Source organism: Astyanax mexicanus, chromosome 24 (genome assembly GCF_023375975.1).
Source record: "Astyanax mexicanus isolate ESR-SI-001 chromosome 24, AstMex3_surface, whole genome shotgun sequence".
NCBI classification, from domain to species: Eukaryota; Metazoa; Chordata; class Actinopteri; order Characiformes; family Acestrorhamphidae; genus Astyanax; species Astyanax mexicanus.
Genome location: NC_064431.1, coordinates 32178001 through 32202668, shown reverse-complemented (window position 1 = coordinate 32202668; position 24668 = coordinate 32178001). Strand labels below are relative to the sequence as shown.

The window sequence follows — 24668 nt, the reverse complement described above, 5'->3', positions numbered from 1 at the left end:
CTATAAATAGCAAAATCACTATATTTGTTGACACAGGGAATAGAGTGATTTAAAAGGGTTCAGTGAACTGGGTTCTATTCAGGGTTGTATGTAGTTCAGTAAATCAGACAGAGCTTTTGATTCATTTCTTCCGTTTTATTTCTCTTAAGGAAACCAAAGTGCATTTTAGTCAGCTGTGCTGTCAGCATTAACTCCATCTACAAACACATAAAAATTATACAAACAAAGACATTCTACAGTAAAATATTCAGATTTTCACGTACAGATTCTCTCAGTTCAGAGCAGGAGGATCAGAAGATTCACAGAACTGAGATATACAGCTTTTTTATAACAATCAAAAACAGCTTCTTCTATTTTCTGTTTACAGGAACAGACTGCCGTTTAACACACACACACACACACACACACACACACACACACATATATTAACACACTCATACAGGTTTAGTGGCTTAAAAAATGTCTCACACACAAACAAGCACTATTCATCACAAATAAAACATAACACACACACACACACACACTCTTTTTCTAGTCTTCAGACCACCACCCCCTTCACCCAGCCGCTCTTCGCTCTCTCTCTCTTCCTCTTCTCTCGATACTCCGCCACTTTCTTATGGAAGAAACCTGAATAAACACAGTTAGATCACAGTGAGCAAAATAAAAAACAAAAGAACATTAGATTACAGCTAAGCTTAACATCATTTAGCCTTTATTAAATAATACACTTATTTAGTGTGTTTTTCACAAAACAAATCAAAATACACTATATATCCAAGCATTTCTGAACATCGCTAATAAATAAACACATTTATCTACTTTAGGTTTCACTCATTGCTGAGAATGAGAGAGAGAGAGAGAGAGACACACAAAAACAGCTTGTTTAGACCCTGTAAAAGAGAAGTACTTCCACAAGAGAAGAGTCTCTGAAGCAGATAATCAAACAATCAACCAGCTGGCACCACACCTAATGCTTCGCTTTAGCTCCTGAATAGGGGTGGGCGATACGGCGTGATAACGATACTCTTAGCGATATATGACAAAACACTGAATTTAAAAAATATATATATTTCAAAAATACACTACTGCAACAGTATTGCATACTTAGGCAATAGAACACGAGAGGGAGTGTGTTATCACGAATAACATCATTCTACAAAACGGTGTATGATTCATACAGACTAACACCACGAAAGTTAGCTTGAAATCAAAATTGGGAATAAGTGAAGATGGTAACGTTAGGAGCGTGAAATAACGCTGATACTCTCCTCTCCTGCTCCGTGGAGTCGTCTTCAGGTGAACGCTGCGCATTTTTTAAACGTTTCTGCTTGTTTTGCTGGGTGGTGTTGGTTTTAGCTAGCCGGCTGGACTATGGTTAGGTTAGCATAGCTTGCTTTAGCTCAGCAGTAGCTTAGCCTAGCCTGGCTGGTTAGCATTCTGGCTGTCAAACGGCATTAACCGAGCGATTTTCTTTCCCCTTTTTTTCACAAAAGACGAGTCAGCGCTGCGGGCTGCGGGCGAGCGTGCCACGGCTGAGCGCTAGCCTGTGCTAAGCTAACGCCGCTGCGGGTGTCCTGTGTTTATACGCCGTTACTCGGCAACACGTCGGCGGAGTGATACAGGTTTAGAGTGGGAAGGCCGTGATGTTATCACATATATCAGCACGGCTAGAACACTTCTCAACCAATCAGATTGTGAGGTCGGAACTAACTGTTGTATAAAATAAAATATGGCACACCGCTAACTGAGATATATATATATATATATATATATATATATATATATATATATATAAAATACAATAATTTTTATCAGATTTGTAACAGCAGATGTCAATGATCTAGAAGGTCATGATACTCATAACATTAATAATGCACTGCAAATATCTCCATATATCCAGGATTAAAGTAAAATAAATGATACTGGACAGATATAATCTAAAGTTTCTAGTAGATATATAATGGGAAATTATGAGAACAGTGTGAATTTTTCTTTAGCTAAAAACAGTAAAAAAGGAGAACCCTGATGTGATAATTAAATATGGGTGATATGGAGCGATATTTCAGGGTATAATATCATTCACCATATTCAAAAATGTTGGCGGTATTATTGTGTACGATATGATATAGCACACCCATAAGTTACCTCTTAAAGTAAAAAGCACATACCAGGAATTATGAATTTACTTATTACCCTATTCATTTAATTATAGCGCCACCATGTGTAGTAATGAAGCTGTAACTTTAGTAGTTCAGATTGGGGAGCGATTCTTACGGAGTTTAGAGCTTGTGGTTGGTGTGGCGCAGTGGATAACACCACTACCTGCTAGTGAGTCCTTGGGCTAGACTCCTAACACTACATTGGTTTTACTCTGTAATAGGAATAACCTTGTAAGTAACTTTGGAAGAAAGTGTCATAAATGTAAATGTATAGCACCTACGTTTCAATAAATACATCAATATGATATTATTATATTGTATAACATATCGCAATACTGATATATTGTCCTATTCCTATTATTATTAAACTGTATGTGAACACCTGCATCACCTTAAAGCAGCTAAACTCACCCATCCCATTAAAAGTGTTGTTCAGATACTTTTGGAAACTCTTTGTATATTAATAATGAGCACATACTGTTTAAAACATCTTATCAACCTGAGAGTGAAGAGGATTCTGGTTTTGTTTGTTTAGGTTTTGTGCCATATCGGCAACATATTGGCTATTTTATGGTATCGACAATGTTCATGACTTGAGCATCACAGACTTAAATCAGTGTCTTTATATGAAGTACTTCCAAAACATTAAGTATGTTAGCTGGTGGAATTTTTTCAAACGGTTCTTTTTATAATTGTAACCCTATAAAAACTATTTCTGGTGGTTAAACGTGCAGAGCAGTCTATTAAGATGTGTTTAATAGTTTGAGGAGTATCACAGAATTGGCAGAATGGAGTGGCAGTGGGTAAGAGCTAATTAAGATTGTCTGATCTTGTCAATTAAGGAAGTCCATATTGCATTTAATATTAATGATTGGGGATTTTTATACAGTTTATTTTGTGGATTGCCTGACCATTTATCTTGCCATTTTCTTCAACAGTGAACTTCGACTAGATGGTAGGCATCCGTAATCGGGGAGGATTCTGGTACTGACCTTCATGGTTGGGCTGTTTCTCCTGTTCCTGGATCAGCAGATCGAACATCTGCGTCTGAACAAACTGTTTAACGAAGTTTCTGCTGCTTTTTGGTTCCACCGCCTTCAGAAACGCCTTCTTCTGGAACGCCCCAGGCTGCTCGCGGTCCCTGGACTTCTTAATGTGATCCGCGAAATGACCCACCGTCTTTACGAAGAAGGTCACGAAGGCCTCTGAGACCACCTGATTCAGCTCATCTGTGGCTGTAATAGTACAGATAGAGGGGGAATGGCGGTTAGCATTCAGGCTAAAGACGGACAAAAGACTACGGACAACGGACAAAAGACTACTCAGTCACTCTATAGAGAACTGAAATTAACACAAAGATATGTTCTTTACAAGATAGGTTTTTCTACATACTATATTAGCATATGCCTTATAGTATTATTTTATCTTATAATAGCAAAACAATGCAATAACACTTTTAAAAGTTTAGATGTTTTATTTTATGCACAAATAGATTAAATAAATTAAAGTACACAGAAGTTACAGATGTCTGTGTATTGCTTGAGTAAACGTTGTGAAAGACTAGAGCAGCAGTAAAACTGTACTTTCTGCTCGCTGAAAGCAGTGGAGAACAGAACGGTACCACCGATTAAAAGTAACGTAACCACTACAGGCAATATTGAGGCTAGGAAAATTAATTTCTTATATTTTTCTCCCCAATTTAGCTAGGCAAATTGTCCGACCCATTATCTCTTATCTTATCTTATCTTATCTCTTATCACAGCGCTAACGCTCGGATGAAAGCGCAGCGACTCGGTTCTGATACATCAGCTCACAGACGCAGCCTTGTGCTGATCCACATCACCCTAGGAGTGATGAGGGGAAAGAGAGAGCGCCATCTACTGTACTGTACCCACCCAGAGAGAGCAAGGACAGCTGTGCTCTCTCAGGGGCTCCGGCAGCTGATGGCAAGCTGCATGAACAGGATTCAAACCAGCGATCTCCAGATCATAAAGGCAGCAAGGGTATGTTTCTTAACTGTAGTGAAACTCACTTGCGTCGTGTCTCCTCATGCACAGCGCCTGCAGCAGCTCCTCCTGCAGTTTGTCTGGAATTAGCATATCCTCATCTCCAATCTACAGTAAATACAACAGCGCTAACGTTAACACCAGTCTTATACACGTCACCTCATACATACATCAATCAATCAGTCATTTAATCAACAATATCGTCCCCCTGCGTACATCCACCCATCTGCGTCTCACCGCTATCAGAGCTCAGCCAATCAGCTCTCCCTCCTGCCCCGCCTCTAAACCCATACATCACCCAGTGACTAGTGATCCAAACTAACCCTCCCATTTTTTTTTTTGCCTTTTTTAAATTTGAGTCAGCTAAAATCAGGTGGGTTAGTTACTCTTTAAGGTATTTCTTATTTTTTTGTTTTCCTACAGTCTTGCTAACTTATACTCTCCACTTTTCCATAACTGCTAATTAGCCTGTTTGTGTTTAGCGTCAGAAGCTAAATAGCTGTTGTGCGAATGAGGAGAATTATAGGTGTTTACTGTGTTACAGAGAAAACACAACACACACACACACACAAACACACACACACACACACACACACACAGGACGAAATTGAAATCATGAGGGAAGTCGGTGGTGGGTGGTGGTGGGGGAGATGGGAGGGTGTTCAGAGAAGAGTGTGTTAATCCAAGTGTGTAAACATGAGTCAGAAAACGAGAATGGTGTGTTTAAGTATGCGTGGGTGTATGTGTAGAAGAATGTCACTCACTTTGGAGATGAACTTGTTCCCCGTTTGTGCGGAAAGATCCACGATAAGCAGCTGTGGAAACAAAACACAGAAACAGTTTATATATGTGTGTGTGTGTGTGTGTGTGTGTGTGTTAATCTGGTTTACTAATGAGAGTCACCGGACCTCCAACAGTTTTAACTGCTGCTCTTCAGTCTGAGAGCTTTTATCCTCAAACGTCAAAAACAAAAAACACTGAGATAAACACCAGCAGCTCCGGAATTAAAGCGATAGTTCAGACATATAGTTCAGATTCCCCCAAGCTACGAAGCTAATGTAGCTAATAAGTCCTATAAGCATACAGTAAACCCCACCAATTAGCACACCTGAAATCATCAAACATTCTCCTAAAACTAAAAAAAATAAAAAACTGCTTTAATTGGAATCAATCATTCCTCCTTAAACTGTGCAGCAAATAAATACAACCAATTCAGATCTTAAGGTGGAATAGAGAATTCAAATAAGAAGCTGGACTGAGGTGCCAAAATAATACTGCTGCACCTTTTAGTGTGTAATCGATAGTTAAAAATATAACTGATGCGATTTTTAAGGTGGAATGGGCCATTAGATTTAAATACCTAGCCTAAAGGAACCAGAACATAACTCACATCATTTAAGGAGGATCAGAGATTTACAATTAGAAGCTGGCCTGAGGTACCAGAACATGGCCACTACAATTTTAAGGTGGAATAGGGAGTTAAAATAAGAAGCAAGCCTGGAGGAACCTGAACCTGAACTCCAGCACCATTTAAGGTGGAAATAAGAGTTGGAGTAGAATGTAACTGCTGCACTACTGAAGGTGGAACTGAACTGAACTGTTGATGAATGTGTTGTTTAAATATACAAAATTTTATTTCAACTGGAATCATTCATTCCACCTTAAATTGCACAGCAAATGAATGCAACTGATTCAATTCTTAAGGTGGAATGAAGAGATCAAATAATAAGCTGGCCTGAGGTGCTAAAATATAATTGGTGCACCATTTAAGGTGTAATAGATAGTTAAATTAAGAAGCTGATGATTAAATTAAGATAACTGATGCTGTTTTTAAGGTGGAATGCTGATTTGGAATGAAAATCCAACCTAGGGGAACCAGAACCAGAACTCCTGCACCATTTAAGGAGGATTAGAGAGCTTAAATTAGAAGCTGGCCTGAGGTAACAGAATGTAACCACTACAATTTTAAGGTGGAATAGGGAGTTAAAATAAGAAGCAAGCCTGTAGAAACCTAAACAAAACTCCAGCACCATTTAAGGTGGAAACGAGAGTTAGAGTTGAATGTAACTGCTGCACTACTTAAGGTGGAATAGGAAGTTGAAATAGGAAGCAAGCCTGAAGTAACCAGAACAGAACTCCAGCACAATTTAAGGTGGAAACGAGAGTTAGAGTTGAATGTAACTGCTGCACTACTTAAGGTGGAATAGGAAGTTGAAATAGGAAGCAAGCCTGGAGGAACCAGAACAAAACTCCAGCACCATTTAAGGTGGAAAAGAGGGTTAAGGGAGAGTGAAACTGTTGCACTACTTAAGGTGGAAGAGAAAGTTGAAATAGGAAGCAAGACTGGAGGAACGAGAACAAAAAAAAAAAAATCAGCACTATTTAAGGTGGCCTGAGGTACCAGAACGTAACCGCTGCAACTTTAAGGTGGAATAGGGAGTTGAAATACGAAGCAAGCCTGTAGGAACCTGAACAAAACTCCAGCACCATTTAAGGTGGAAAAGAGGGGGTAAAGGAGAGTGAAACTGTTGCACTACTTAAGGTGGAATAAAAAGTTGAAATGGGAAGCAAGCCTGGAGGAACCTGAACAAAACTCCAGCACCATTTAAGGTGGAAAAGAGGGGGTAAAGGAGAGTGAAACTGTTGCACTACTTAAGGTGGAATAAAAAGTTGAAATGGGAAGCAAGCCTGGAGGAACCTGAACAAAACTCCAGCACCATTTAAGGTGGAAACGAGAGTTAGAGTAGATTGTAACTGCTGCACTACTTAAGGTGGTTACATCCTCTCTCACACACACACACATGTGCATACACTCACATCAGTGTGATCAGTGACGTGGTGCAGGAGGTTGCTCTGGATGCCCAGCAGGTACGGAGTTGGTGCCAGGTAAACGTCCAGCAGCACTTGTGGAACAATGGAGATGAAGGTGTGCTGCCAGAGGAACGGGTACAGCAGTGCAGCTACAGCGTGGAGCACCTGAGAAAGAGTACTAAAAAAAACACTAAATGAGGTCACATCCTTGGAGGACTTGTTTTTAAGATGTTTGAGTCCAGATTGTTCACAATAGGCCTTTTGTTTTAATAGAAAGAGGTTTCTTAGTGTTATGCTATACACACCCAAACATCTGGATGCCATTATCTTCTGCACTATTTAAGGTGGAATGGAGCATTCAAGAGCAGAAGCACTGAACCGTCACTTAATGACAAGATATGATGAAGCAACAGCAACAGGATTCAGCATAACAGCTTGTTCTAATGCTCTAGCACAATTAACCCAGATTATAAAGCATTTAATAGTAATCTGATTAACTGAGTGCTGTTTTGGGGTTTTACAGCAAGGTTTAAATTGCCAGACCTGGGATTAAGAGCTTAATCTGTAGTTTTCCCAGTGTGCACAATGTTAAACTCAGACAGGCCATTGTTTACCAACAACTACTTTGAATGGCTGATGTGCTCATATGTACCACTTTAGTTTCTGAATCAGTTTATCTGATTTTCTTATTTATAGGTTTATGTTTGAGTTAAATAAACATTGTTGTTTTATTCCATAAACTACAGACAACATTTCTCCCAAATTTCACTTAAAAATATTGTCATTTAGAGCATTTATTTACAGAAAATGAGAAATGGCTGGGAAAAAAAACGCAGAGCTTTCAGACCTCAAATAATGCAAAAAAAACAAAACAAGTACATAATTATAGTTTTAAGAGTTCAGAAATCAATATTTGGTGGAATAACCCTGGTTGTTTTTTAATCACAGTTTTCATGCATCTTGGCATCATGTTCTCCTCCACCAGTCTTACACACTGCTTTTGGATAACTTTATGCTGCTTTACTCCTGGTGTAAAAATTCAAGCCGTTCAGTTTGGTGGTTTGACGGCCTTTAATCATCCATCTTCCTCTTGATTATATTCCAGAGGTTTTCAATTTGGAAAAATCAAAATCCAAAATAGTACATTTAGTATGTATTTAAGTATGCATCAATTATAATGCTAAAAGTATGCACTTTTCTGATTGGCCGACCTATACCAGCTACAAATCAAATTCACCAATACGTTCCTGCTATAGTTCTAGTGTTAGTAGATGTGCACATGTTAAAGCTTTAATAAAGATTAAATTTGTAGACACGTAACTGATTGCTTGATGTTTACTGGCAGATGTCAGGTAAATGCTAGGGATCTGATTGGTTGGGATGTACATCAGTAAGTATAATGATTGAAAAGGGGGCGTGTACCTGAGCTCCTCTGCGATAAAGATGATTCGTCTCTCCAGTACTGTGGCAGCAAACACCTGCAGAACCTCCTCATCCGTTAAGCATCGAAACAGCGTGCGGAAATCTACGTGTTCCAGCCACGAGTCCAGCGGCCGAGTCAGACTGATTATCTACAGCACAGAGAAAGAGAGAGAGATTTTCTTATTTTTAAGAGTGCATTTTAGAGCTAAACACTGTCCGTTTCTTTATATATATATATACGTATATATATACGTATATATATATATACGTATATATATATATATATATATATATACGTATATATATATACGTATATATATATATATACATATATACACACACGTACCTCTGTTCCAGACCCAGGGATGAAGCTCTTAATGTTGACCGTGTTTCCTGGTGCAGGAAACGGCGCCTCCCTCAGGCTCTGCATAAAGGGGTAGATCATAGCTCTGGAGATCTGCCTCCTCTTTTCCACCTCATCGAAGATCTACAGAACCAATCAATACACAGAAGATTTACATAATGGATCATCATCATCCCCTGCTGATCTGCCTCAAGGCTCATCATGACATTACATTACATTACATTACATTAAAGCATTAAAGCAGCAGTCCTTAAGATTCTTTCCTTTAAACTGAAAGCTGTCATATCCCTGACTCGGAGAGGAGACAGAATATTGTAATAAACAACATTAATATATATTTATTCTAAAAACATGAGGTCAAGTTGTCTAGTAGGTTTCCCCGGATGTTTTTTTTCTGAACTTAGTTTACAGTTTGTTCTGGTTACGCATTCCTGCTAATGATGCTGATACAAGAGCAACTGCGAACATGGAGACATCAGAACTGCAAACTCATCTGCTCGTCTTTAAACCAAAGAAACTAGGCATGGGAATCATAAAGCAACTCAAAATACGATATCATAAAAAGCTGATCTTAAACTTAACATAACGAATATATCACAATACTGCAATTTCTTCGATACTCAATATATTTCGCAAGACAAATTTCTGCAATACTTCCCAGCATCTGTGTTACATAAGAGGAAAAAATAAATAAGCAAATATCAGGAATTTAGGATTTATTGGCTTCAGTTTCACAGAATTGGAAATGTATCGATGATATATTGCAAACAAATACAAAACAATGCATAACAAAAAGAAATAGAATATTTTCACTCTGAAAGGAGACCACACCACAATGCACAATTTTAAAAGTACTCTTCCTTCGGGACATTGCCAAGTTAAATTACTGTCATGCAACTTGCCATCAGCTGCCAGAGCCCTGAGAGAGCACAATTGATCTTGCTCTCTCTGGGTGGGTACAGTAACAGTAGATGGCTCTCTGTCCCCTCATCACTCCTAGGGTGATGTGGATCAGCACAAGGCTGCGTCTGTGAGCTGATGTATCAGAACCGAGTCGCTGCGCTTTCCTCCGAGCGTTAGCGCGGTGATGCTACTTTGCAATGCTGCAAATCATCGTTTGACTCTGCCTCACAACTTCACATGTCCTTTTGTTTTGGCATCACTAAGTGATGAGGGATATACAGATAGAGTAGCAGCTAAACTCTTCCTCATGCTCGAGAGGTCTCTAAATCCACAAATGCTACAGACTGTCACTTTAAGAAACAATAGAGGGTGATGCAGGCTGAGTAGAAATTAAGAGAGTAAATCTGAGTTTTGGACAAACTGATGGAACAGCTTGTGCTGTTTTGGAAACCAGAGTCTAAACATGGCACGTCTTATCTCATCTATTACAGACAGATACAGAGAGAGAAAGAGAAAATGGATAAACTCCAGGAAATCAAGGTCTTATGTGAAACCATTGCTTTCCAGAGAAGAAATAGGAGAACGCTGACTCAGCCCAGCCCTCCTCGCTCGACCCTTCACCTCCACCAGCCTCATCACTGTAAACAATCAGAGCTGCGTTCCCTGGAAGCAATTCATCACAGAGGAGTTTCGTAAAGGATGAAGGTTTCAAACGAGTCATCTTAACTATTAAAAATAAAAAAAGACTGTGTTCAATCAGATACAGTACGTTTGGGAAACTGGAACCAGAATGTGGTTATCGCATTAGACTGACTAGTGTTTTTGTTTGTGTGTGTGTATATATGTGTGTGTGTTTAACCACTTCCTGTACTTTACCTTGGAAAAGAGGCCGAAGCAGGCCACCTTGCTGAGGATGCAGTACGCCTCCGGGGGGCGTGCTCCATTACCATGTGGCTGAAACAAAAAGAAACTAGTCAGTCATTAAATAAAAACACACATTTTATCAGATTGAGAACCAGGCTAAATGATCACTGGCTATTATTCTTAATAATGAGCTCTTTACTAATCCCTGTTTTTTGTTAAGGAGTTTTGAGCAGTTTGTTATTCTGTTCCAAATGGGTGCTATGGTGTTGCTAAATAGCTTGTAGGGCAGGGGTCGGCAATAGGCGGCCAAGCATGAAACATCTGGCCTGTGAGGTTATTGGAACTATAATAATGAACGATAATAATAAAAAAGAACTAAAATGCTTCTCTGGTGAGATTCTGTTTACATTCCTCCCCTGTCTATCTCTGTTGCGCTCGGTGTGACTTTAGTTTCCACCTGTTATCATTTTTCCACCCATTCTTAGGCTCCCTATCTCCTTATAAGGGCATTTTTTTTTAACCTGCTGTGTCCCAATTCACTAGCCAGGGCAGCGATAGTGTATTGGATCGCGACCTTTACGACACGGGTTAGATCCCGCGTGAGGAGCGGTGTGTTTATTTATTTATTTATTCCTTTCTTATTGGATTTACCTGCTTTGAGATCAACTGTCCTATAATTGGGTTCAACAACCCTCTGGGCTGGAGAGCTACTAGTCTGTAGCACTCCATCCCATTACACTGCATTTTACAAAACAGATTTTTTATTTTTTGTGGCCTGTCATGTAATGACTTGGAAAATATCTGGCCTGCGGCCAAACTTAATTGCCGACCCCTGTTGTAGGGTATCCCAGGTGGTTGCTATGCAGTTGCAAAGCAGAATGAACTGTTAAATGAGTGCAGAAGCTGCATTGTATTGTGTGTATTGTGTTTTGTTTACCAGCAGGCGTCTGCAGTATCCGTTTCTCCTGCTCCCGTCAATCTCAGTCAGAACAAAGGAGAATGTTTCACTGCAAGAAAACAAAACACTCGACTCAGACTCCGCCCCTCAGCATCGGCATTTCAACGATTCAAGGAGACTTTACTGTCAGTCATTCACATCATATGTGGTACATGAGGTGGAACAAAATTGTGATCTCACGGTCCAGTTTACACCCAAAAGAGCAATTAGATAAATAGAACATAGAATAAAATAGATATAAGGATAAATACACAAACACAGGGAGAGTAGGCAAGTAGCAGCAACATGAAGTCCAGAGAGCAAGTTTTGCTACAGCAGCATGATCGTGTGAATGAAGAGCAGTAACATGAATGAGCAAGAGAGTCAGAATCACAGTGAGAGTCTGAATCATAGTGAGAGTCTGAATCATAGTGAGAGTCAGAAACATAGTGAGTCTGAATCAGAATCATAGTGAGAGTCTGAATCAGAATCATAGTGAGAGTCTGAATCATAGTGAGAGTCAGAATCATAGTGAGAGTCAGAATCATAGTGAGAGTCTGAATCAGAATCATAGTGAGAGTCTGAATCAGAATCATAGTGAGAGTCTGAATCAGAATCATAGTGAGTCAGAATCAGAATCATAGTGAGAGTCTGAATCATAGTAAGAGTCAGAATCAGAATCATAGTGAGAGTCATTATCAGAATCATAGTGAGTCTGAATCAGAATCATAGTGAGAGTCTGAATCAGAATCATAGTGAGAGTCTGAATCAGAATCCTAGTGAAAGTCTGAATCAGAATCATAGTGAGAGTCTGAATCATAGTGAGAGTCTGAATCATAGTGAGAGTCTGAATCATAGTGAGAGTCAGAATCATAGTGAGAGTCTGAATCATAGTGAGAGTCAGAATCATAGTGAGAGTCAGAATCATAGTGAGAGTCAGAATCATAGTGAGAGTCAGAATCATAGTGAGAGTCAGAATCATAGTGAGAGTCTGAATCAGAATCATAGTGAGAGTCTGAATCATAGTGAGAGTCTGAATCATAGTGAGAGTCAGAATCATAGTGAGTCTGAATCAGAATCATAGTGAGAGTCTGAATCATAGTGAGAGTCTGAATCATAGTGAGAGTCTGAATCATAGTGAGAGTCTGAATCAGAATCATAGTGAGAGTCTGAATCAGAATCATAGTGAGAGTCTGAATCAGAATCATAGTGAGAGTCAGAATCAGAATCATAGTGAGAGTCTGAATCATAGTAAGAGTCAGAATCAGAATCATAGTGAGAGTCATTATCAGAATCATAGTGAGTCAGAATCAGAATCATAGTGAGAGTCATTATCAGAATCATAGTGAGTCTGAATCAGAATCATAGTGAGAGTCTGAATCAGAATCATAGTGAGAGTCTGAATCAGAATCATAGTGAGAGTCAGAATCAGAATCATAGTGAGAGTCTGAATCATAGTAAGAGTCAGAATCAGAATCATAGTGAGAGTCATTATCAGAATCATAGTGAGTCTGAATCAGAATCATAGTGAGAGTCTGAATCAGAATCATAGTGAGAGTCTGAATCAGAATCATAGTGAGAGTCTGAATCATAGTAAGAGTCAGAATCAGAATCATAGTGAGAGTCTGAATCATAGTAAGAGTCAGAATCAGAATCATAGTCAGAATCAGAATCATAGTGAGAGTCAGAATCAGAATCATAGTGAGAGTCTGAATCAGAATCATAGTGAGAGTCAGAATCTGAATCATAGTGAGAGTCTGAATCAGAATCATAGTGAGAGTCTGAATCATAGTAAGAGTCAGAATCAGAATCATAGTGAGAGTCTGAATCATAGTAAGAGTCAGAATCAGAATCATAGTCAGAATCAGAATCATAGTGAGAGTCAGAATCAGAATCATAGTGAGAGTCTGAATCAGAATCATAGTGAGAGTCAGAATCTGAATCATAGTGAGAGTCTGAATCATAGTGAGAGTCAGAATCATAGTGAGTCTGAATCAGAATCATAGTGAGAGTCTGAATCAGAATCATAGTGAGAGTCTGAATCAGAATCATAGTGAGTCAGAATCAGAATCATAGTGAGAGTCTGAATCATAGTAAGAGTCAGAATCAGAATCATAGTGAGTCAGAATCAGAATCATAGTGAGAGTCTGAATCAGAATCATAGTAAGAGTCAGAATCAGAATCATAGTGAGAGTCAGAATCAGAATCATAGTGAGAGTTTGAATCAGAATCATAGTGAGAGTTTGAATCAGAATCATAGTGAGAGTCAGAATCAGAATCATAGTAAGAGTCAGAATCAGAATCATAGTGAGAGTTTGAATCAGAATCATAGTGAGAGTCTGAATCATAGTGAGAGAATCTGAATCAGAATCATAAGGAGAATCAGAATCATAGTGAGAGTCTGAATCATAGTGAGAGAATCCGAATCAGAATCATAAGGAGAATCAGAATCATAATGAGAGAATCTGAATCAGAATCATAAGGAGAATCAGAATCATAATGAGAGAATCTGAATCAGAATTGTAGTCATAATCAGAATGAGTCAGAATCATAGTGAGAGTCAGAATCATAGTGAGGAATTCAGAATCAGAATCATAATTAGAGATTTAGAATCAGAATGAGAGTCTGAATCAGAGTTAAATGAGAGAATCCGAATAAGAATCATAATGAGAGTCCCACTCAAATCATAATGAGAAAATTTTAATCATAATCATAATGAGAGAATCAGAATCAGTCCTTGTCTGAACAGGAGTCCAACTTGATGCTGACCACTTTAAATAATACAAAAAACAAGCAGAAGTAAATCAGAAGCCTGAACAGTACTTATGATCAGCTTTGTATGTCAAGTGCGTGACTGAAACCATCACAAGAATAGCCTTGATGTGTGTGTGTGTGTGTGTGTGTGTATATGTGTTTGTGTGTGTGTGTGTGTGTGTGTTAGCTACATATAAAAGGTCACCACTAACAGTGTGTGGCAAAGAGAAGCTCAGGCTGCAGGAGGTTCCGGAGTTGTGTCACACACACACACAGAGAGAGGAACATCTGCAACACCTTGCACAAAATAATGCTGTGCTCCATCTACCTCGGATGTCGGCGGTCGGAGCTGGAAATGGCACCATACTCGTGTTTACTGTGTTCCAGCTGAACAACTATTGTTGTTAGCATCACACCTGGTTAGCCTTGCCAGAGAGATCAGTTGATAACGAGGATTTACACAGCATTTACTGCATCTAAACCCTGTGTAAACACGTCCTCAGACAGAATTTAGACACTACTGTGTGAATGATTGATGTATTGGTAAGATAAAGATAGATAGAAGTGATAATAAACTGTATAAAACTTTATATTTATTATTTTACTACTGTTGATGTGCAGGCAGCCATCATGGATTCTGAACCTGACTTTCCCAGAAGGAAATCCCACCTGTAGGAGCTTTCCAAATAAAATTTCCTGCTTGAAACTAGGAAATTCTGAATGCACAGGTCAAATGAAATGCGGCATAACATCCTTTGTGTGTGTGTGTGAGTGTGTGTGTGTGTGTGTGTGTACAGATTTTCAGCATTTTAAAAATGTTCTGCATTTTAGATTAATACTAAAGTCATCAAAACTGCTACCTTTATGAGGAAGAATCTCCTAGAATTCCAGCTTTCAGATAACAGCTGTGCTTAACTCATCAAGAGTTAATTAAACTTGGGCTCTGAATGGTCCAGTGGACTAAGGTGCTCCCATTATTCTAAAATGCTGGTTCGAATCCCAGTGATGCAGCTTGCCATCAGCTGCCAGAGCCATGAGAGGGCACAATTGGCCTTGCTCTCTCTCTGGGTGGATACAGTAGATGATGCTATTTCCCCTCATCACTCCTAGGGTGATGTGGATCAGCACAAGGCTGCGTCTGTGAGCTGATGTATTGGAACCGAGTCGCTGCGCCTTCCTCCAAGCATAATGCTGCATCAGCAGCCCTATTTTAGTATGTTCTAATGCATATTATGAGAAGCAAGAACTAAAAATTACTGAAAGGTCAATCAATCTGAAATCGAGTTTAAGAACATAGAAAGTATCCTCAAGTGCAGTCCTTGCAAAGTACGTCAAAAATCTTAAAAGATGATGGAACTGGCACTCATCAGGTATGTGTGCGTGTTACCTGTGGTACTCTGTGAGGGGGGCCCAGTTGACCCCCTCAGGGAAGCAGAAGAGTGTGATGGCTTTCAGGCTCTTCTCCTCCTCCTCTTTCTGGGATCTGCTGGTGGCTGTGGGGAACTGGTAGGTGATATGCGGCTCGTAACCTTCATCCTTCCTCCTCTTCAGACTCACCACCACCAGCCGCTCGAAGAAGAACGACTGCACAGGTTTGTGTGTACTGTCCGGGTGTGGTGGAGCTTTAGGTGGAGGTGCTGACTGGGGGGGTATTACTTTCTTCTCTCCTTTTAAAACACAAATATATCACACTAAATTAGGGGTGGAACAATATATTGATACTACGATATATCGTATCAATTTCTTTTATGATACTTTATCAATACGTTGCGTCAAATATGAATATTTTTATTGATCTATACTCTAAGACCCGCTAGAGCTTATATCAGGCCCAAAATATCCAGCCTGTCCAGGCCTGAGCCCGTCCCGACCCGCCCCAAAAACAGTCATTATGAGCCCGATTTAAAACACAATTTTTTTTTAGTAAATGTTTCAGTAGTTTGAAAATATTTGGGCTGTTTTAATGAGCGAAATCTATTCAGAATTATGTTCTTTAACATTGCAACACTGAAGAAGTGTAGACCTATTTTTTAAGAAAATTTATAAGAACAGATCTCCAAAAGATTAACAATGAATGAACAATGCGAATAATAATCCACAGGCCTAAACATTGATAAATTAGACTCCAAGAATGATGTCTGAATGACTTTCCTCTAATCTATATAATTTAACATGAGCAAATCAATTCTAAACAAACAATTGTTTTTGTATTGAGCTTATAGTCCATTTGAAAAACACAAAAACTGTAATAAGGCTGCACAGCGCTGCAAGTCAAGTGCATAATACGGATGAGTGGAGTTATTAGACTTATTAAAGTACTGTTCATTACTCCACATGGTGGCGCTATAATAAAATATATAGGGTTAATAAACGTGTGGTGAAGAATATTGGTTGTTAAATTATGTGAAACTGAAACACCAATAAATTAATAATTCAGTAAATTTCAGTAAAAAAGATGCCATGTTGTAGAACAGGGGTCGGAAATTAAGTTTGGCCGTGGGCCAGATATTTTACAAGCCATTATGTGGCGGGCCACAAAGAACACTGTTTTGTAAAATGAAGTGTAATGGGATGCTAAAGTGCTAAAGACTAGTAGCTCTCCAGCCCAGAGGGTTGTTGAACCCAATTGCAGAACAACTGATCTCAAAGCAGGTAAACCCAAGAAGAAAGAAAATAATAATTAAATAAATAAATAAACACACCGCTTCTCACGCGGGATCGAACCCGTGTTGTCAGGATCACGGCCAAATACACTACCGCTGCCCCGGCTAGTGAATTGGGACACGGCCGAGAAAAAACGCCCTTTATAAGGAGATAGGGAGCCCAAGAACGGGGGGATAAACGAGAACGGGCAGAAACTAAAGTCACATCGAGCGCAACAGAGAGAGAGACAGGGGAGGTGTGTAAACAAAAGCTCAACAGAGAAGAGAGTTTCGCACAATCACAGTTTCGAGATTGACTATATCGTTGTGGGATTCCCACCCCTACAGAAAATGTAAATTACAAACCACACAAATGCATCCCCAGGTATTTTGACAAACCTGATATTTTAAGACCGGTCTGTTTGTTTGCACAGTGTTTACCTGTTACTTGTTTAATTTGTTTACTTGTGCACAGTCCATTAAAAACACCAGCTTCCCCCAGAGAGACCTGGCTGTGATTGTGATCATATGACCTGGCTGTGGTGTTTATAGTGCAGTGCTGAGTCAGGCTGTTAACAGTGACCATAAAGCAGAGCAGCACAGGTACAAGACAAGCCTTTATTCAAGAACAATACACCCTTTATACTATACACACACACACACACATAGACACAGGAACTGCAACCACGCAGACAATACCATCTGTCTGTCTCTCTGAGAAAGAGATGCTCATTTGTTCCTTTAAATAGTAGATTTGTTTGTGGTTGTGTGTGCGGTAATGTTTAACAGCACTCCGACAGTCCAGCCTTGTTCAGTTTCACTCTAATACAGTTCCAACACAGTCTGGCCTGCTTTAGCTGTGCTATAACAGTTTGCCAGAATCCTGGTACAGCCCAGCTTGCTCCATTTTGGTATTAAAGTATGGTCTGCTTTGGCAGAAAGGCACTGTCCATGTAGCGTTTGAAATGCACAGTTCAGGCACAGCCTATTTTAACTGTGCTCCAATAGAGTTACACAGCTTTCCGTCACAGAGTTCTGCCTGCTTAAGCTGTGCTGTAATAGTTTGGCAGTGTTCCGACACAGTCTGGCCTGCTTCTGCCTTTAGCTGTGCTGTAACACAGCTGGCAATGTCCAGACACAGCTCAGTCTATGTTGCTTTAGGCACCACTCCTAAATGCATTGCCAATGCAGTGTTCCGCTGTGCTCCAATGGAGCTCCATAGCATCCCGACACAGTCTGGCATTCTCTTGCTGTGCTGTAACAGTTTTCCAGCATCCCGCTACAGCTCAGCCTACTTTATTTTGGTCAGCTTTGCCTACTTTAGCTGTGCTGTAATAGTTTGGCAGCATCTTGACACAGTCTAATCTGCTTTACCTGTGGTCCAATATAATTCCACAGCATTACAACACAGTTTGGCCTGCTTTAGCTGTGCAGTAATAGTTTGGCAGTGCACCAACACAGTCTGGCCTGCTTTAGCTTTGCTCCAATAGAATTCCACAGCTTTCTGGCACATAAATTGGCCAACATCTCGACACAGTCAGAACTGCTTTAGCTGTGCTGGAACAGTTTACCAGCATCCCGGTACAGCTCAGCCTACTTTATTTTTGGTCTTGTCACAGTCTGGTCTGGTCTACTTAAGCTGTGCTCTTATAGAGTTCCAGAACAGTTTAGCCTGCTTTAGCTGTGCTGTAATAAAATGGGAGCATCTCAACACAGCCTAATCTGCTTAAAAGCTTTCTGACACTATTTTTATTTATATTTAGTTAGCACTTTTTACAACTGCTGTCACAAAGCAGCTTTACAGAACAATAGATTTAGATAGACATAGATTTGTCTGCTTTAGCTGTGCTGTAATAGTTTGACAGTGTTCCGACACAGTCTGATCTTTTTTAGCTGTGCTCCAATAGAATTCCACAGCTTTCTGATACACAGTTCTGCCTGCTTTAGCTGTGCTGTAATAGTTTGACAGTGTTCCGACACTGTCTGATCTGCTTTAGCTGTGCTCCAATAGAATTCCACAGCTTTCTGACACATAGACTGGCATGCTTTAGCTGAGCTCCAAAAGAGATCCACAGCTTTCTGACACATAGATCGGCATGCTTTGGCTGTGCTCCAATAGAATTCCACATCTTTCTGACATACAGTTCTGCCTGCTTTAGCTGTGCTGTAATAGTTTGACAGCATTCCGACACAGTCTGATCTGCTTTAGCTGTGCTCCAATAGAAATCCACAGCTTTCTGACACATAGATTGACATGCTTTAGCTGTGCTATAACACAAGTTAGCAATGTCCAGACACAGCTCGGTCTACTTTAGTTCAGGCAGCGTTAGCTGTGTTAGAACACAGTTTGGCAGCGTTACAACAGCTTTAGTTACTATAAATAATTGAAACTGAGCCAATTGTTGAAAACAATCCAGATGTCTCTTCGGTATGTATGTGTTTTTGTATGAGACTTACTGTCTTTCTGGAGTTTCTCCTGCAGGGAGGAGAACATTGAGCTGATCTTCTTCATCGGCCCGAGATCGACTTCAGTCTGACCAGACATTTCTCACAACACCTAAAGAGAAAGAGAGAGAAAGAGGGAGAAAACTGAAAGAATGAAAGAAAGAACTAAAGAAAGAGTACTGATGTGTGATCTGTACACTAATTTTAGTCTCAGAGTCTTATAATCCTTTATTTATCTGATCTGAAACTCCCAGAGAAGCCAGCGAGTTCATGGCTCTTCATTTCTGGGAAGAGTGGAATTTTTGGGAAAGCTGCTGGGAGTGTGTGTGTGTGTATTTGTCATGGCGATGCTGAGGGGAAACAGTGGGACTTTTTAAGCCGTTGTTTTTTTGGGGGTCATCAGTCAGGATGTCGGAGTGACCCCTCTACCAGAACGTCCGGAGTGTAATGAGTAATAAGTGATAGTGATAGTGATAGTGAAAGCACCAGCAAGCGAGGAAATCCTGAGAGCGGCTTTAATGGATTTCCCCTCTTTAAATTTTTACACACACACACTTTAAACACTTCAGCAGGGAACACCTCAACTCAACAACAATACACTGCTTTACTGGAAATGAGTGTCTTTATTCTGCCAGCTAATGACCACATAATAAAGTATGAGGCTAATGCAGCTAGCAAGCAATGGAAGCACATATCCAACAAAGACCACTTCAGTTTCTCTGATTTTGCTATTTATAGGTTTATGTTCGAGTAAAATGAACATTGTTGTTTTATTCTATAAACTACAGACAACATTTCTCCCCAAAATATTGCCTAAATATAAGACCTCAAAGAGTTTTAAGAGTTCAGAAATCAATATTTGGTGGAATAACCCTGGTTGGTTTTTAATCACAGTTTCAATTGCATGCATCTTGGCATCATGTTCTCTTCCTCCACCAGTCTTACACACTGCTTTTGGATAACTTTATGCTGCTTTACTCCTGGTGCAAAAAAATCAAGCATTTCAGTTTGGTGGTTTGATGGCTTGTGATCATCCATCTTCCTCTTGATTATATTCCAGAGGTTTTTAATTTGGTAAAATAATTCAGCCCTATATCAATACTTAGTAGAGTCACCTTTTGCTGCAATTACTGCTACAACTCTGTAGCTTTGATTATATAGAGACTGAGATTTTTACTTTTTAATTTTAATTTAGAGCATTTATTTGCAGAAAATGAGAAATGGCTGAAATAACAAAAAAGACGCAGAGCTTTCAGACCTCAAATAATGCAAAAGAAAACAAGTTCATATTGATAAAGTTGCATCTTGGCTAGTTTTCCTCCACCAGTCTTACACACTGCTTTTGGATAACTTTATGCTGCTTTACTCCTGGTGCAAAAATTCAAGCAGTTCAGTTTGGTGGTTTGATGGTTTGTGATCATCCATCTTCCTCTTGATTATATTCCAGAGGTTTTCAATTTGGTAAAAAATCAAAGTAACTCATCATTTTTAAGGGCTCTCTTATTTTTCCAGAGCTCTATATGGTGCTACTGCATTGTACAATTGTACAATGCCTTGTTTACTCGATTTTGCAGCCAAAAGGAAAATCCACCCCTCTCTGTTTATGTACTAATTCCCATCACAGAAACTGGAGCACAGATAATGTGCTGTAAGATACACTGATACACAGAACAATACGTATACAATACATACCGGTACAAAACACGTGAAACATAAAACCCCTCAGAAACACCACCCCTGCCTCTCCCGATAAAATCACACTCTGAACTGCCTTTAAAACTTCAGCATCCTGTATACCCCACCAATCAGATCTGGAAATATGAGGATAATGTAGCTGAAAACTGAAAGAAGCATTTAAATGTTTAAATGGGTCGATGGATTTGTGGATAACTGTTATACATGTGTGGAAAGTCATTGTCTGAAATCGTCACCATCATCTACGTCATTTTCCACAGAAGAGTGCATGCACACATTTAAGAGGGTGACTGAGCCTGTCCTACCAGACAGGTAAGTTTCTTCCTCATTACCTCACATCCTGTGACTACAGACCACCTGAGCATTACTTTCCGCTTTCACTCTGTTGTGAACTGAAACATTTCCTTAAAACATACAACAAGAGCACTTAAAATGATGAGTTTCTTTGATTTCAAGAGGAAGATGGATGATCACAAACCATCAAACCACCAAGCTGAACTGCTTGAATTTCTGCACCAGGAGTAAAGCAGCATAAAGTTATCCAAAAGCAGTGTGTAAGACTGGTGGAGGAGAACATGATGCCAAGATGCATGAAATTAAAACTGTGATTAAAAACCAATCAGGGTTATTCCACCAAATATTGATTTCTGAACTCTTAAAACTTTATGAATATGAACTTGTCTTCTTTGCATTATTTCAAGACTGAAAATGTATTTTTTATTATTTCAGCCATTTCTCATTTTCTGCAAATTAATGCTCTAAATAAGATTATTTTGAATTTGGGAGAAATGTTGTTTGTAGTTTATAGAATAAAACAACAATGCTCATTTTAATCAAACATAAACCTATAAATAGCAAAATCAGAGAAACTGATTCAGAAGCTGAAGTGCTAACAGATTTACAGTGGTGACACTTAAAACAGATGGAATCAGGCTTTGCAAGAATTACAACACAAATATAGCCGTTTTATTTATTATCCAAACCCAGGTTCATGTGGAATGCTGAAGATTGTCGAGGGACTACTTTGTGCATGTATGTATCCATCCACGTTTCTTAAAATAGGGAAGCTTATGGAATACATTTTAGACCTATTATATGGTAAAAATAAATAAATAAATAAATAAATCTTCAAGCCATCTGGTTTTGATCAGCACCACTGTGAGCCATTCTGACTCAGTAGGTTAAGATTCTCCAGAATGGAGGATTTACACTGAACCCAATCTGAATGACTGTATTCATACCACAAATAATTATTCATACAGGTTTTTTTTAACATTTGATGGACTTCTTCTTTGGTCTTATTTGTTTTATTGTATGTTGCCAATGTTAACTAGCTATCTATTTAAATTATAATACCATTAACTACATTTAAAAAGTGGTAAACTCCACATATACAGCATAACAAACATTTATATGTATATTAAATCACTAAATCCAACAGCCAATTTTAGATGTTGTAAATCTTGTTTTAGGTTATACTTTCTGTGAATTTCTAGCCAACAATCAACATGTGCATTTAAAAGAATAGATGTCATTTCCATACTTTTGTTCATATTCAAACTTTAAAATAACAGTTTACACATAGGTTTCCTCCTTAGACAGATCATCAAAAACAGACCTTAATATTAGGCTTTTACTACTTAACCTCAGAAACTGTACTTGTTCAAGCCCAAAAAAGACTTTAATGCTGGTCTAATGATATAATATTATAATGTTGGTTTTATTTATTATTCTGGCTTCACCTTTTTATTGCCAAATTGTAGCATATACTCTCTTACCAGTAACAGTTTATCTAAACCATATACTTTTTTAAACAACATACAATTAATATTGAGCCCAATTTAATTGAATCTGTTGGTCCGGTGTTCTGTCAAATTGTGTTACCTAGTCAAAACGTGCAACCATAGTGTACATTTACAGGTAAAGCTGCCTAAATAAAACAGTAGGTACGATTAAAGAATCATATAAGAAAAAATGTTCCCACCAGATATAATTACAGGCAGAATGTTTAAATGGCCTAAATCACTCTATCAGGGGTAAAATAAAAAACCTACGTGATAAAAATTATTATTAATAATTAATTTAAAATTGTGGGAACGCGCATCTGAACCGGACCGGAATAAAACAATAGGTAGGTAGGTTTGATATTTTGTTACGATAATGAAATATATTTGGATAGTCTAAAAAAATTAAGGATAAAGATGAGCTAATTGAGAAGACGTATTATTATTATTATTATTATTTTTTTTTTTTTATCATTTAGTCAATGTGAATTGCCATTTCACTTATTTATCACTCAAGCAAATAGTAATAGTAAGCTCGTTATATATTAAATGCACCAGAGGAGAACAGAATTATAATAGATTTTTTTTTTATTGTGGAGCAGCGCATGCGCAGAACTAGAAAGTAGCACAAATCGATGGGTAGCACAACTCGACACAACACCTGCACCCAAAAACAGTCCCAGTGTAGTATTAGCTATATGGCCCATTGGGAACATTAACTACCCATTTTCTCTAATCTAAAACATGTTTTACAGAGTATTAAACAGTTCATAAATCTATATTTAGAGTTAACACAACTTTTACCTGCTTATAAACCACAAACATGACCAGGAGCAGGATGATACATCACAGAAAACAGCAATAATTCTATTATTAGAGTAAATGTGCTGACTCAACAACCAGGATTTCAACACAAATTGAAATTGCTGATTAATTACTCAGATTTGTGAGAAAGAGCGTAGGAGGACTAAATCCAAGAGTTTCCAGACTTTCAGCGTCGTTTTCAGTCAACCACAGTTAAAAAATCGTTAAAACAGTTTTTATACAGCTGCTTTATTTAAGAGACAACTCACAAACAAACAAAAAAAAGACTATTATCTGAGATAGACAACTGCTCTTAGGTTCAAACTAGTTCACTGCACTCCCAAGACCGTTGCTAATCATATCTGTATTTAATATTCTAAATAAAACATGTGAAAATAAAGGTTTTACTCACTTTATCTGCTATTTTTCTCCAGATCAGAATCAGCCTCCCTATGAGCTCCTCCACTACATACTAACCCCCAACACCACCGCTCCATACACAACCCTCTATAAATAGGCCCCGCCCCCTTTCCATAGAAACAGCGCATAATTAGGCCGCGCCCCCGCCACGTGAGAAAACACGACTCACTGATATTAGCATTTTATTTATTTATTTATTTTAACTAAATCAAACATGCTTTTTACGTTTTAAAGCATTTTAAAGTCTTACAATGGTGTATTTTTCTGGTGATGTGATATAAGATAATGATATATTACGATAAAAGAAAACCCTTTTTAATGTGAATAAAATAATGCATAAAACCATAAGAGCCCACACCCATTTCTGAATATTGAAAATTTAAAATTATTTTTTTAATCAAGGGTTGTTACATACAAATAATTGTTTAACTACGAACAAAAAATGCATATATATATATATATATATATATTTTTTTTACTTAGTTAACATTGTCAAACTATTATTGTGAAATAAATACATGAATAAAATTAATATGTATTATTGTATTAATATGTATAATTAGGTTTAATGTTATTTTTATTCTATATAACTTTTATATAACTAAGCAGTAAAAAAAACCTTATAATATTATGGAGGAAAAATGTGTTTTCTGTGTTT

The 24668-nt window shown here is 38.5% G+C and overlaps 1 protein-coding gene across 1 annotated transcript; it reads right to left on the bottom strand.

Annotated features, from left to right (window-relative positions):
- Window positions 1-394: 394 nt before the first annotated feature.
- Window positions 395-24098, bottom strand: dennd2db (DENN/MADD domain containing 2Db). Its single transcript, XM_049471461.1, has 12 exons — window positions 24003-24098; window positions 19320-19419; window positions 15608-15887; window positions 11467-11536; window positions 10542-10619; window positions 8745-8885; window positions 8399-8547; window positions 6983-7154; window positions 4930-4980; window positions 4192-4273; window positions 3152-3394; window positions 395-627 (listed from the first exon to the last, which is right to left on the bottom strand). The coding sequence occupies exons 2-12, from the start codon at window positions 19405-19407 to the stop codon at window positions 539-541; spliced, it is 1443 nt and encodes a 480-aa protein (XP_049327418.1). The 5' UTR covers window positions 19408-19419; window positions 24003-24098; the 3' UTR covers window positions 395-538.
- Between the last annotated feature and the right edge of the window lie 570 nt (window positions 24099-24668).